The sequence below is a fragment of the Petromyzon marinus genome, chromosome 20 (genome assembly GCF_048934315.1).
Source record: "Petromyzon marinus isolate PM22_M1 ecotype Great Lakes invasive population chromosome 20, UKy_Petmar_22M1.pri1.0, whole genome shotgun sequence".
NCBI classification, from domain to species: domain Eukaryota; kingdom Metazoa; phylum Chordata; class Hyperoartia; order Petromyzontiformes; family Petromyzontidae; genus Petromyzon; species Petromyzon marinus.
In genome coordinates this window covers 13883482-13898722 of record NC_133686.1, presented here as the reverse complement: position 1 = coordinate 13898722, position 15241 = coordinate 13883482, and the positions used below count along the sequence as shown (strand labels likewise).

At 46.3% G+C, this 15241-nt stretch overlaps 1 protein-coding gene across 2 annotated transcripts in view; it reads left to right on the top strand.

The window, feature by feature from the left end:
* The window catches only part of ABCC10 (ATP binding cassette subfamily C member 10), a 69069-nt gene extending 53903 nt beyond the window's left edge, over window positions 1-15166 (top strand). The window contains exons 14-22 of one of the 2 annotated variants that reach the window (XM_032957482.2): window positions 2558-2723; window positions 3279-3622; window positions 3757-3926; window positions 4399-4559; window positions 6352-6605; window positions 7671-7816; window positions 12595-12692; window positions 12990-13102; window positions 14340-15166. In XM_032957482.2, the coding sequence (XP_032813373.2) occupies window positions 2558-2723; window positions 3279-3622; window positions 3757-3926; window positions 4399-4559; window positions 6352-6605; window positions 7671-7816; window positions 12595-12692; window positions 12990-13102; window positions 14340-14481 (1594 nt within the window). In that variant the 3' untranslated portion in view covers window positions 14482-15166. The other variant, XM_076068335.1, reaches the window with a different exon arrangement.
* The last annotated feature ends 75 nt before the right edge of the window (window positions 15167-15241 follow it).

Here is a 15241-nt window from a genome sequence, read left to right as displayed (position 1 = left end):
AATGTTATTTATCATAAGCAAGTACTATACTATACGAATATGCAGTAAATGAAAGCTACTACTGTCGACAAATATTACACATGCAGCGCAACATAAACGATTGACACTCCTCAGACTTCACGTGGGCTTTCTGATAAATATAACGCAATAAAGACATTCACGTTATATTCTTGGTTCTTTCGGTAAAGTCACTTAGAAGGGAAACCATAAAATAATAAAAATAATAAGCATTTTATATATATTTTTATTATTTTATTGTTTCCCTTCTACGTGACTTTACTGAAAGAACCAAGAATATGAATTCCTGCAGTCAGGGAAGCTTTAAAGCAAAACATTCACGTTAGTTGAATACGCCCGTGAGCGCCATTGTTGGTCGCTGGGTGAATGTGGCTAATTATCTTTCCAAGTAACTTGCTTAGCTATGATAGCTAACGTTAGCGATTTATTAGCAATCGCAAATCGGCCCGTTTTCAGAAAAAAACGTTTGTTTCCACTCGACAGTGATATAGCCTATGTAACACTCATATTACATCCTAGTTTTCCACTTTTTAATACATATTAAAGTAATGAAATGGAGAGACAGTACAGTGTTAGACATTGATTGTACCTACCCACAGCAGTCGAGCAACGGCTCCTGCTGGGGTACGGCAACACCACTTGGACAAACCACACACAGAACTGCAGTACACCATAATACGAGAACCGGTAGTAGTAATAATAATGGCAATTTAAGTTAATTTATGATTATGATTACATTTGCTAATGATTATTTTGGATGGCGGTGCATGGTTGCCTGTCGTAGCATAGCAATTATTTTTTTAAAATATTTTTTATATCAATACAGTGAAGGAAAAAGGTATTTGATCCCTTGCTGATCTTGTACGTTTGCCCACTGACAATGAAATTATCAGTCTATAATTTTAATGGTAGGTTTATTTGAACAGTGAGAGACAGAATAACAACAAAAATATCCAGAAAAACGCATGTCAAAAATGTTATAAATTGATTGGCATTTTAATAAGGGAAATAAGTATTTGACCCCTCTGCAAAACATGACTTAGTACTTGGTGGCAGAACCCTTGTTGGCAATCACAGAAGTCAGACGTTTCTTGTAGTTGGCCACCAGGTTTGCACACATCTCAGGAGGGATTTTGTCCCACTCCTCTTTGCAGATCTTCTCCAAGTCATTAAGGTTTCGAGGCTGACGTTTGGCAACTCGAACCTTCAGCTCCCTCCACATATTTTCTATGGGATTAAGGTCTGGAGACTGGCTAGGCCACTCCAGGACCTTAATGTGCTTCTTCTTGAGCCATTCCTTTGTTGCCTTGGCCGTGTATTTTGGGTCATTGTCATGCTGGAATAGTCATCCACGACCCATTTTCAATGCCCTGGCTGAGGGAAGGAGGTTCTCACCCAAGATTTGATGGTACATGGCCCCGTCCATCGTCCCTTTGATGCGGTGAAGTTGTCCTGTCCCCTTAGCAGAAAAACACCCCCAAAGCATAATCTTTCCACCTCCATGTTTGACGGTGGGGATGGTGTTCTTGGGGTCATAGGCAGCATTCCTCCTCCTCCAAACACGGCGAGTTGAGTTGATGCCAAAGAGCTCCATTTTGGTCTCATCTGACCACAACACTTTCACCCAGTTGTCCTCTGAATCATTCAGATGTTCATTGGCAAACTTCAGACGGGCATGTATATGTGCTTTTTTGAGCAGGGGGACCTTGCGGGCGCTGCAGGATTTCAGTCCTTCACGGCGTAGTGTGTTACCAATTGTTTTCTTGGTGACTATGGTCCCAGCTGCCTTGAGATCTTTGACAAGATCCTCCCGTGTAGTTCTGGGCTGATTCCTCACCGTTCTCATGATCATTGCAACTCCACGAGGTGAGATCTTGCATGGAGCCCCAGGCCGAGGGAGATTGACAGTTCTTTTGTGTTTCTTCCATTTGCGAATAATCACACCAACTGTTATCACCTTCTCACCAAGCTGCTTGGCAATGGTCTTGTAGCCCATTCCAGCCTTGTGTAGGTCTACAATCTTGTCCCTGACATCCTTGGAGAGCTCTTTGGTCTTGGCCATGGTGGAGAGTTTGGAATCTGATTGATTGCTTCTGTGGACAGGTGTCTTTTATACAGGTAACAAGCTGAGATTAGGAGTACTCCCTTTAAGAGTGCGCTCCTAATCTCAGCTCGTTACCTGTATAAAAGACACCTGGGAGCCAGAAATCTTTCTGATTGAGAGGGGGTCAAATACTTATTTCCCTAATTAAAATGCAAATCAATTTATAAAATTTTTGACATGCGTTTTTCTGGATTTTCTTGTTGTTATTCTGTCTCTCACTGTTCAAATAAACCTACCATTAAAATTATAGACTGATCATTTCTTTGTCAGTGGGCAAACATACAAAATCAGCAGGGGATCAAATACTTTTTTCCCTCACTGTATATTGGGGGGGACATTTTGAGCATATTTGAATATTGGGGGGGATGTGTCCCCCCCAATATATATTATAATTACGGTCTTGCTGTGACTGCTCCTCCTCTCCCCACCATACAGGAGCAGCGCCAATGGGAGTGACCCGGTGCAGTTTTATCTGTCCGTGTACGGAGCGCTAGCGGCAGGGAACACGGTGTTCACACTGCTCAGGGCCTTCTTGTTTGCCTACGGTGGGGTCTGCGCTGCCAAAAACATTCACGTTACCCTGCTGCACAAGGTCCTGCAGGTACCGCCGCATGTCCCTGTGTAGCGGCGTACTGATACGCGACATACCGTTGTGCTTTTCTTAAAGTGTTTGACCGTGTGGGTCTCACTGGTGTTAGAGGTTTGGTGTCACTGGTGTTACAGTTTGGGCATCACTGTTAGAGTTTGTGTGTGACTGTGCACTCTGAGTAGGTGATGAGTTTGTTTGTGCGGCCACTGCTTCTCAGCTGTGGAACTCTGTGGGTTGCTTTCGGGACCGTTGTGATGGGGTAGGTGCTGGGTCGCACTGTGGATAGAAAATATTGCTTGTACTTCGGATAACTGGAATGACGCCATTATTTAATATAAACTGCATGTTATAATGTTATATTTGGATATGAGCATTAGTGTCTATAATTATATTCTACTTTTCAGCAGGATTTGTGATTAAGCTGCATTCTGTCCGGCAGTCATAACGGACTCGCTTGGTATCGACATTTTTTGTAAGCTATGTATTTGAAATGGTTGAATGGGTGATGTTGCCCAGCTGCTTATCGTTATTCTCCGTCGCATCCGGTGTCGTACTTTTTTCCTCTAGGCTCCGGTGTCGTTCTTTGACGCCACCCCGACCGGGAGGATCATGAACCGCTTCTCCTCTGACCTGTTCACGGTCGACGACTCCCTCCCCTTCATCATGAACATCTTCATGGCGCAGCTCTTTGGGCTGGTCGGGGCAATCGTAGTCATGTGCTACGGCCTGCCCTGGATGGCCCTGGTGCTGCTGCCGCTCGCCGGGGTCTACTACTGCGTTCAGAAGTACTACAGGTTCACCTCGAGGGAGCTGAAGCGGCTGGGCAGCGTTACCCTGTCCCCTATCTACTCCCACTTTGCCGAGTCGCTATCCGGACTCGCCATCATAAAGGCGTTCAGGGCCACCGACAGGTACTGGCCGCACGCCCGTTGCTGACGGTCGAGGTTTATTCTCTCGCATGTTTTTCGAGTTCAGCGCGGCATCGGACAGCGGTGGGATGTCCACCGTCGCGCCATGGTCACGCTGCGTCCTCGTCGTCGTGCAGGTTCACCCGGGAGAATGAGGCTCGACTGGAGCTGAACCAGCGCTGCCAGTTTGCGGCCGTGGCCGTGATGCATTGGCTGGACGTCCGCCTGCAGATGATGGGCGTGGTGATTGTGGTGAGCCTGGCGGCGTTGGCGGTGCTGGAGCACCACCTGCGCGGCGTGGACCCAGGTGTGGCGACGCCTCTGCAGGGAGCACCACCGTGTTGGCTTCCCCCCCCCCCCCCATCTCGTTGGGGCCTTGAGCAACGTCTCCACCTTAGCTTGCCCGGCACTCGGGAGAGCTGGGATGGGCTCTCCACCACCCATTGTCCTGTTGGCACCACCCAAGTTGACTCTCCTTCGCAGCACATTGCTTTATATCGCACATGCCTAGTCACGAGCGATATTAAATGAGCACATTCGTTATTAACGCTGTGGCCCTAAAGGGGAACAAAAATTTATCATTGGCAATGAATCGAGCAGTGTTCCTTCTTTATAGTATACAAATATTGACATGAACAGTTATCAATACGTACGTATATTGAACTTCCTTCGCACCGTGTGTAGCCAAGCGTGCTAGTTGGAGGCGCGTATGTAAATAGTGACGTTAGCACATTTACAAGCTCACCCGTAGGTGTGTGTGTGGTGCCGCCACTCCTCAGGCCTAGTGGGCCTCGCCATCGCCTACGCGCTCGGCATCAACGGCCGCCTCTCAGGCCTCGTCTCGAGCTTCACACAGACGGAGACGCAGATGGTGAGCGTGGAGCGTGTGCAGGAGTATCGCGGCATCGCCAGCGAGGAGGCGCACCGCCACCCCACGCACGTGAGAGCACCCCCCTCCCCGTTCTGCTGCGGCAGAGAGCAGGCATCAGCCAGCAGCCCGTCTCCCAGCCGTCACGGGTTTGCCACCTGTCCGGGAGTTGCCGTCTGTTTGTTTGAGTGGCATCGAGAGCTCGTGCTGCTGCTACGTAGAATTTTATTCCGGTGCACTGCACACCATTTGCTAGCCCTACGCCGGACCCAGGAACCTGCCGCGGTTTTTGCTCTGTGGAAAAGGTGGCGACCCCCCCCCCCCACCCAAAGTAATACGCCACTTGCGTCAGGTGGCAGACGTCATGTGAAGTCAACCCATGACGTTTCGCTGAACCCGACACTGGATTATACGGGGGCAGAATGCAATTAACGGATTATTTATGGAGGAAAGCTCTCAGTGAGGTTACTCTGCGTAAACTTATCACGGGCTGGGCCCGCTCTATGGGGGTGCAGCTTTTATGAGCTTCCAGTACTCTACAGGTCAGCAGAAAATGTACTCTTGTTGTACATATGCAGAGCTTTATTTAACCACTGCTCGATGAGGTCGTGGAGGTTATTATACCATACTTTACCACACTGGTTCGTGCAAAATTTGTGAAGGCAGGGAGCTTAGATGTCGGAAGTACAGGACAACAATGCATTTTGCTGTCCGCCTATGGTACGGGAGTGGCAGGGTGCTGGGTGATTATTTGAATCAGTCCTGGGCTTTCCCTAGGTCGACTCGGCCTTAAATGAGTACCTGGTACAGTGTGTAAACATCAGCACTGGGGAGACAAAGGTGGCCGGCCATGGTACTGGCCACCCACCCCCTCGTATACCGGCCTTCATAGGTGTTCGCTTACAGCACTTTCCCAGAAATTCAGTTTAAAATTATACAGGGGGATCCTTGTCTTTGTTTTATCTCTGTGATCATTGGTGCTACTCGCTAACAGCACTTCCTCCTATGGTCCGAAAAGGCTATACGAGTTTAGTGACAGTGGTTGTCACTGTATGGTGCCTGGGCTTACGAAGCCACGGCGGATAATGTGTTGTCATTATGTGCAGCCCGGGTTACGGGGTGTAGTACCAGCCCTAGCGGGGCCTGGGTGAGCGCTGGTTAGCGCGGAGGCATCGTGAGAAGTGTGCGGTGCGGGCTCCTGGTGAGGGAGTGAGAGGGAGTGTCAACCAGCCGGGGTTACGTTGGAGCATGATACGCTGGTTGACCTGCTGACACGTGATCGGATGATATTGGAGGGGGGCCACCAGTGGACGGGGGCCGCGGGGCGGTCACGTGGTCTAAAAGAGCTCACAGGAGCCTTCGAGAAAGAGCTCGAGAGACCTGGAAGGTGGGCAGGGCGAAGGGCGGAGCCAGCCCCAGCCCCGGGGCATATAACGAGGACCCCGAGAGGAGCTCGAGGTTCTTGGTGTGCTGGTGTTACAAAGATCCACGTCGGGGAGAAGAAGCCTCTAGCAACGCGCTCCGGGACCCAGCTTGTGGTCCGGACCGGGATAGCGAACCGTGTCTAGTTCTGCCGTAGCGTGGTTAGATGGGCATTCGAAACCCGAGTGTAGATCGTGTTATGTTGCGTGCTGTTGTATAATAAATAGTGTTGCTCCCAAGATAACGTCTGCGACTCGGGTTGACTCACTACACGAGTAATCTCTGTGATCAAGTAACAGAGAGCATGTCTGTGTGAGAGTGCCTGTGTATGTGAGAGTATAACTCTGAGAGTGTCTCTGCGCGTGTTAGAGAGTGCTGAATGGAAATTTACGAATAAATCGTTTTTATCACCGGAGGTAACATCTTTTCTCTGTTCTCACAGGTGTCTCCTGATTGGCCCCAAGGTGGTGCACTGACATTTGACAAAGTGTTCCTCACTTACCGGCCAGGGCTGCCCTTTGCCTTAAATGGAATTTCTTTTTGCATAAATTCATGGGAGAAGGTGGGGATAGTTGGAAGGACTGGCTCCGGGAAGTCCACTCTGTTTTCAGTTCTCTTCCGCATTGTGGACGTACAGCACGGAGCAATCTACATTGACAATCAGGACATCTCAAAACTCGCTCTCAAACAATTAAGGTAATATTCGAAATTGTTTGTTTGCGGGAAGTGTAAAAAGTTATGGAAACCTAACTTGGTGCTCTTTATTAGTTAAGCATGTTTCAGCCGGCAGCGTTGGACACGCTCCCCCGTACGCGTGCCGACGAAAGCCCTCGCGGCAGAAATTTGTCATAGTCGCTGCAGTGTCCGGCGTGACTAATAGCCATTTGCAGATCACATGGCCCTGTCAGTTTTTCTAGATTTCTGGGGCGCTCATCCAGAAGTGGCGTCAGTCTCCACGAGCTTTGGAATTTCTGAGGGCTCACAACACTGGGAAACTCCCAAAGTGAATCTTTCGGCTCCACCTCGTGGATCGACTCATTCCCCATTTTTCGAAATTTAGTCCCCCAATGTTATCTCGATTTGCGCTATCTCTCTGGTCTGAACTTCTCAGACCATCACAGAAAGCTATCATTTACAATTTTGGGGGAAGGCAGAATCCCAAATTCCTCAGCATCATTTTATTCTGGAAGCATTGGAAACTGAAGTGCCAAGGCTTTTGTAATCTTGTTGCCTTAAAATATGACCATTAGGAAGAGCGTGGCTGAAGGGTTTCCTCCTACGTTTCTCATGCTGAGGAGGCCACGGGTGTCTTTTAGCCATGCTTGACCTCTGCCAACTGAACAAACACGTTGCATGCAGGAGGCTACCAATGGAAAGCGTTAAGAGCTGGACAGAGAGGAAGATGAACAGAGATAGATCCTAAGGTCAGAGGATGAAAGACACCACAATTAATGAGGAGTTCGAAGATGGAAACAGATGGGGCGTGTCGTAAAAATAATTGAAGGGCAGACCAAGGGAAAGACGACGGGAGAAGTTGTCAGCAACGTCTCGGTAGCATGAAGAAAAATGCAGTCGTGACATCGTACACAGAATGGAAGGAAAGGCCCTTGATATATTCCAGAGGCAAAATGATGGATAGCAAAAATATAAAAATGGGACTGACAAAATGGCTGAACACGTAAAAGAGGTCAAATGTGTATGTACTTGTTTTTAAAAATAGAATGAGAAAATGTAACGTGTATGTAATTATTTATGTTTTAGGTCTAACTTGGCGATAATCCCACAAGACCCATTCTTGTTCAGTGACACAGTTCGGAATAATTTGGACCCCAAAGGTTCATACCAGGACCATGAACTGTGGGAAGTGTTGGAGAAATGTCATTTGAAAAGCTTTGTCCTTGATCAGGGTATGTATGTGTGTGCATTCTCACATTGTGCGCTATGTAAACACCAGCACTGGGGAGACAAAGGCTGGCCACACCACCCCACACCACCCTCTCGTGCGTCGTGCCAGCCTTAATAGATGCCCACTTACAGCACTTGCCCCGACAGTTTGTGTATGTACGCTATACAGGGATCTTTATCTTCGTCTCTCACATTGTACGAATGTATACACGTAGAGTATGTAGAAACTCTTTAACTTTTTTTAAACGAATACATTCTGAACAATTAACCAGAGTGTCACCGTCTTCAGCATGCCACTGAAACACATGGAGGAAATTGGCCTCGAGAGATGGGTGTGGGTGGTGTTGATGGTGTTGATGGTGTTGGTGGTGTGAGTTGTGTTGGTGATGTGGGTGGTGTGGGTGGCGGTGATGAATGCTGTGCCTGGGGGTTAGAGCAGAAGGTTCGCGCTGCCCAGATTCAGAGACCTAACTTGGCAGACTCGAACGAAGCAAATCATGTCGACTTGTTCTTCAGAGCTGTAGTGCAGATGTTAAAAAAACATTAGATGTGGGAGATATTGTGTATCAGAATCAGAATATTTATTTACACTGCAGGAATCCGATGCGCTATAAAGCTCTTTTTCACAGATGGCCAGTAGGGGCATGGCGTAAGAATATTACAACAACAAAGCTTCATGCGGAGCGACAGACCAGGTAGCTCCCACACAGCGTTACGCAACCGGTGAAAAGACAATGCCGCTCGACTGATTAGGAGTGAGACCTCCGCTGTTAAACCGGAGCCGGTCATGAGCACACTGCCCAGGTATGGGAAACTCTCCACTCTCTCCACAACTGCCCCATCAGCAATTGGGAGTTGTGGGGGTGGAGCGTCCGATGGTACAAAATACCCAGGCTGGTGCTTAGTTTTGATGGGGCTGATGGCAAGGTCCCACCTCTTAGTGGCAATCTCCAGGTTCAGCAGCAGCGCCTCCAACTCCTCGTCTGAGTGAGCAGCAATTACCAGATAATCGGCATACATAACATGGTTGAGCAATAGGGAGCCATCCCTTGACCGCACCCGGGCATCGATCAGCCTTCCATTGTATCTGTACCAGATGGAAATTCCTCCAGTACAGCTATTGAAGGCTTCACGAACTACGTGTTAAAAATAGATGTAAAATAATGTAAGAGCCAGAGGACATCCCTGTCGCACCCCAAGGTGTCAAGGGAATGGCTCCGACTCCCGGCCACGTAGTTTTACCCGGGCCTGCTCACCATCATAAAGGTCCTTAATGATCGTGAGCAGAGGGTGAGGGACTCCGAAAGCACGCAGAACAACCCAGAGGCCAGGCCTACTAATGGTATCATAGGCCTTGAGCAGGTCAATAAAGCAGAGATGTAGGTCTTGTTGGAATTCCCTACACCTCAGCTGTAGCAAACGGACAGAAAATATGGCATCTGTGCAGGGCCACCCTTTCCTAAAACTGCTTGAAAACCGCACAATACCATACACACCATGCTATACACACAAGACTTTAGACACAATACCATACACACCATGCTATACACACAACAGCATACACACAAAACTGTAAACACCCGACTATACACAGTCTGTGTATGGTATTGTGTATGGTACGGTGTGTATAGTATGGTGTGTATGGTATTGTGTGTATAGTACGGTGTGTATGGTATTGTGTGTATCGCACGGTGTGTATAGCATGGTGTGTATGGTATTGTGTGTATACCATGATTGTATAGTAGTGTCTTTCTGGAATTGTGTGTACGTTAATGTGGTTAGCATGGTGTGTATGGTATTGTGTGTATGGTAGTGCACATAACAGAAAGAGGCAAAGATAATTAAATCCTGCAGTGACGAAAGCTGTAAGTGAAGATAAGTAATGTAATAATAGGAAGGTGATCATTTCCCAACATAGGTGTATGTGAACGTGAGTTGACACAATAAAGATGAAAGTAATGGAGAAGCTCGAAACAAAAATAATTAGTAGTGCGATTTGTATGGTGTGTATAGCATTGTCAAAAATGCCAAAATAATTATGTTTGTAGCTACGTGATGTAAGAGAAAGAGGCAAAGAATATGAAATCCTGCAGTCACGAAAGCAGTCAGTGAAGATAAGTAATGTAATAATAGGAAGGTGATCATTTCTAAAATAGGTCTGTTTGAAGGTGAGTTGACACAATAATAAAGAAGGTATTTGAACGTGAGTTTACAAAATAATTAAGATGAAAGTAATGGGCAAGTTATAACAACTAAATATTTGTTGTACAATTTGTATGGTGTGTATGGCTTTGTGACAAATGCAAAATTATCAAAAATGTTTGTAGCTACGTGACGTAACAGAAAGAGGCAAATAATGTGTAATCCTGCAGGCATGAAAGGTGTAAGTGAAGATAAATAATATAATAATAGGAAGGTGATATTTTCTAAAATAGGTGTATTTGAACATGAGTTCACACAATAATCAAGATATTTGAACGTGAGGTCAGACAATAATAAATATGAAAGTAATGGGCAAGTTATGAACCAAAAATATTTGTTGTGAGCACACAAACAAAAATAATAGAACATTTCCAAGGTGATGAATACAAAAACTGTTTTGTACGTACGTGAATGTAGCTACTTACCATAGCCGGGGTGAGGCCTAGTCCCGTGCGGAGCTCCCGTCCGGAGCCCCTGTCCTGGCCTAGATTGCCGAGCCGGCGGATGTGGCACGTTGCCAGGCTGGGGGCTGTGCCGCTACCCCCCCACCATCCCCCCGCCCATGCAACAATGCTATCTAAGCACTATCATTTAATTATCTACGGACTCTGTAGTATAAACTGCACGCATCGTGTTGGGGGGGGGGGCGAAGAGAACATCACACTGCGAAGAAATACCTGCAACATTATGTGTATATTTATTGCATGTAAAACGTGTAAAACAAAATGTCCCCCTTCAGCCCCACCGAACGCGTATCACTTAGTAGGGTCCGCCCCCCCCCCCCCACCGAATGTGCGTGAGTTCGTGCGGTCGAATGTCGCGCAAATTTTTTTTATCAATTTAGCTAAATCTCACAAAATCGCTAATTTAACTAATTAAAGGGTGGCGGACGTGGAAAAGGAATAGCCTATACCAAGCACGGGGCTTACGGCGTGGTACGTGGCAAAAAATGTTTTGACATAAACCCCACCGTTTGAGAGCCAAATCCCTTGCAAGCACGTGAACACAGACAGATAGACAAAAAATTAGATTTCTATATAAGATGAAATTTTTGTATTGTTTTATTTGTATTATTTGATTATTTCCCTTCTACGTGACTTTACCGAAAGAACCAATAATATGAATCCCTGCAGTCACGAAAGCTTTAAATCGAAAATTAATAAGCTCGCCGAAAAGCATTGTTGCTTTATCTCCTGGGTCAATATTTCTCACATTTCAATACCTTATTCTAGCTCAGATAATACTCTTAATCCAATTACTTCCTTTCACATCGGCCTCCACAGTTTCACGAGGCTCAGTATCACTTTCATTAAAACTGAATTCTCACCCGGGATGGTGGTTAGCCAAGCAACTTTTCACAGCTGGCAGCACAGGCCTTGTTCATATATAAGGGAACTAATACGGGATGTTTTTTTCAGAACACGTGGCCAACTGTGGTGGCCGATAGCTAGCGGGGCACTAAGCAGCAGCCACCCGTTTCTCCGTATTTGTCCCTTCTGTGGCCTACTGGGAGATTTTTGTATTTAGTTTGTTGTCCTTCCCCCACACCTCTGTTTAGCACGGTTGGTTACGTACAGTGTGAAAGGAGTTCAACATACATCCGGCAACATCTATGCTGATTACCTGATGGTCTTGCTGCTCTACTGCTCGTTATAAAACACTGGGTATAATGTGGGCGTCAATGACCTCTGGACACTCGTAGTTATTCTCCACCAAGGGTCTCGCAACTTGAGACTAGGGTTATTAAAATCGTGTATTTTGCAGAACCATTAACCACAAGCAAATAAAAGGTAAATACCGATTACCGGCTTGCCACACATCTAGAAATGTCTACGGCAGTAAATATCACAAACTTTACTTTTTAAACTGAGAAAAGAAGGGAGCTCCCTTATGTGATGGTCAGAACTCCAGACTTGCCGGGTAACCGGTTCAACAATGGGGCAAGTTCAATCAGTGCATTCATGGATAAAATTCCACTGCAGTCTCCTGGTTCCTGAATTTCAGAATCTAATCGATCCTGAAAACGGTAACAATTTCCGCGGTAATTGTTTTTACAGCCCTAGTCTAGACTAGAACCACTCTACCCACCGTCCTGAGTAAAACCCTACTCGTGATGTTACCCATCTCCCTAATTACAGTGCTAGGATTTTGGACTGGCACTGCTGTGTCTGCAAGCGCAGTCATATCAATTTAACCCTTTCCCACTCCGAGATGTTTTGCAAGTTGCAAGGAGGGTGTCCCGTTCACTGCTGAATCTCGGAATGCACAAGTGGCTCAGGATTAATTTTATTTAGAGAGGCGTAGCGCCATTTTTCAAGACGTTGCACTCACCGCAGAGAACTGTAGCGACACGACCGCACTCTACGGTAGCTAGTACCAAACTGTGCCACACACCTTCCTGCATGGCCTTATTTTAGTTTGGTATTTCTTCCGGTTTGGTTTCAATGATGTACACATACATCATCAGAAACGGAATCGGAAGAAAAACTGATGATGTACACGTCATCGGAACGACAAAGCGTTAACGAATGAGTGAATGCATTGCGGAGCATCCAGACTTCCCGCGTGTCTGTGTCAGGTGGCCTCCAAGCAGAGGTGGCTGAGCGAGGAAGAGACTTCTCCTGTGGTCAGCGGCAGCTGCTGTGCCTGGCACGTGCCATGCTCTTCAAGGCCAAGGTTGGCATCTGCTGCCGTTTGCTTCATCTGCCTTTGCAAAATGATTCCGATGGAAACCATTTACTTTCCGAGTGAAACAAACTTCATACAGTTTTTACTATCACAGCTGTTGAGATTTTGCCTGTGTTTTTAACCCCATACATCTGCATATTTACCGAATTGTCCAACAAAGTTATTCATTTACTTTGCAAAAAGGTCACACGTAATTATCAACAGCAGCTTTTTATCTGCTTAAAGGAAAGTCCTCGTGGATATATTTGTTAAATTATAATTGCCTGTCTTTTTATGTCAATTCAGATTCTGTGCATAGATGAAGCAACTGCGAGTGTTGATCAAGACACGGACGTGCTGCTGCAAAAAACCATCAGGAGCGAGTTTGTCAACAGCACAGTGCTGACTATTGCACATCGGTAAGACAACTAAACACTCGTACACAAATGTTATTAGCCAATGTGCTTAGCTCCAGTTGGCATGAGGATGGGCTTCTTGCATTGTGTATAGCAGGTGACAGTAGGACTAATGATAATGCCCTCTATCCAGATGTTCCTGAGTCTCAGGACTCTTTTTCAAGAGGTTTTCCAATGAGATGTTTGGCCAAATCCGTTAAAGAGAGATTGGCCTACAGAACGAAACCAAACTGTGCGCAGAAAACACATGCATACGTATATGTATATACTTATGTACGTAGCCAACCATGCTAATTGGAGGTGCCCGGGGAAGGACAACTAAATACAAAAAGCAGTTCTATGTAAATTAATTTTTAGTTTTCAATCTATATTTAAAAGTGCATAGCCCCAGTGGTTCGAACACTGAAATCTCCAGAGATAGATTCAAGAATGCTTTGCTGTATTGTGATCTTTCTACCTCACAGCTTGAGCCTACAACAGTTGGTATCCATAGGTACCTGCCACCCCGATTGCTACCAAAGCGCAACTCCGCTAAGCTTCCAAGATCTGTGCACAGCATGGATTTGAGAGCTGAATGGTCACCATTGTGCCTACCTCCCTTAGATGTCCTCACGAGTGTTCGTAGGTAGAGAAAATGACAAATCATCCTCACCAGAAAGGGCTGATCTATTTCAAACGAACATCTTTTTTGCCCATAATTGAGATTTTCAGGTGACATCGCGTTAATATAAATGTGTCGTTAAATCCGCCACCACCCGACGCAGCCAATTAGTAAGGTTTGTCATGTAAACAAAACATGCCAATTCATTACTAATTCATCACACCGGTGTGTTGGAGAGTAAACCCAATACAGCATTGACAATTCGAGCACCGTGACGTTTCGGCCGGTAATTATATCAACCAGTCTCATCAGACAATAGCCAGAGTTGTGGAGAAATCCTCCTCTTTCGGTCTTAAATAGATTGATACATGAATAGTCGTCTCTTGTGAGCCAATCAGGTGCAAAGAGGAGGAGGAGGGTTAATGTTCATATAAAATTACAAACTATCTAACCCAAAAACCTCTTATGGATAATATTGGTCACGAAAGCCTGCTACGTGTTAAACTGACTAACGTTTATTTTGGTATAAACAGGGTGACATTATATAAGGTTTCGTCTGCTCTCCTCTTACCGATTCTCGGCACCGATTTTGAGATCATGCCCGTCTGGTCGTGTGCTTCATTGCTTTGGTTTTTTGAGGCCCAACACGATTCTGGATTCCGACCGGGTCCTCGTGCTGCAAGGCGGGCGAGTGCTGGAGTTCGCGTCTCCCCACGACCTCCTCCAGGATCCGCGGTCCGCTCTGTCTCGCCTCCTCTCGAAAAGCCATTTACTGTCTTGAAAGCAATTGCCCACTCGGGGGCAGGACAAGGAGGGGTTTAGTTGAAGGGGGGAAAGGTGATGTTTACAGTGCGTGTGAATGTTTGCACCATTCAATAAGAGTCAATAGAGTCCAAGTTCACATTGACGCGTCGTTTACTTGAGTAGCTGCACTACATGAATGTGAACAGCCTGGTCTCCCTTGTCGAATGATAAAAATTGAGTACATTTGGTCTTCGCGCTATTCCCTTCGCGCAAGGCTATCACGAAGGCGCTATGTTACACAGACGTAGTCTGCAGTCGCGTCATAATTGGGGGCGATGTTGCCATGTGTAATTCACAATTGAGTGATTTGTAGGTATTTTTTCTTTATTTGGCCAATGTGGACCAAAGAATGCTGGCACACAATGGCCGAATTCGTTTAGAATGACGTCGGGGCATCCTGAATGTTCATTGTGAAGCAGGCGGTGTGTACGGTGTCGTACGTTACCGTACGTTACAGCTTAGACCCCTACAGCGATAACCAGGGCAGCCTACCGCTCTGCACCAAGGAGTGAGCATTGACCTGGCTTGGCCACGTCACCGCCTCTGGCATTGTACCACCGTGTGATAACACGAATGCTGTGCAAAGGTTTAAAATGTACACTCACAATGTGCACAGTAATATACTGACATGTACAATGTGAATAAAGGTCGACATAACATTATATGTCTCGCTGTTTTATATGCCCACGTTGAGACATCACATCAGTTATTACACAATGAATCAATACACATTCTCC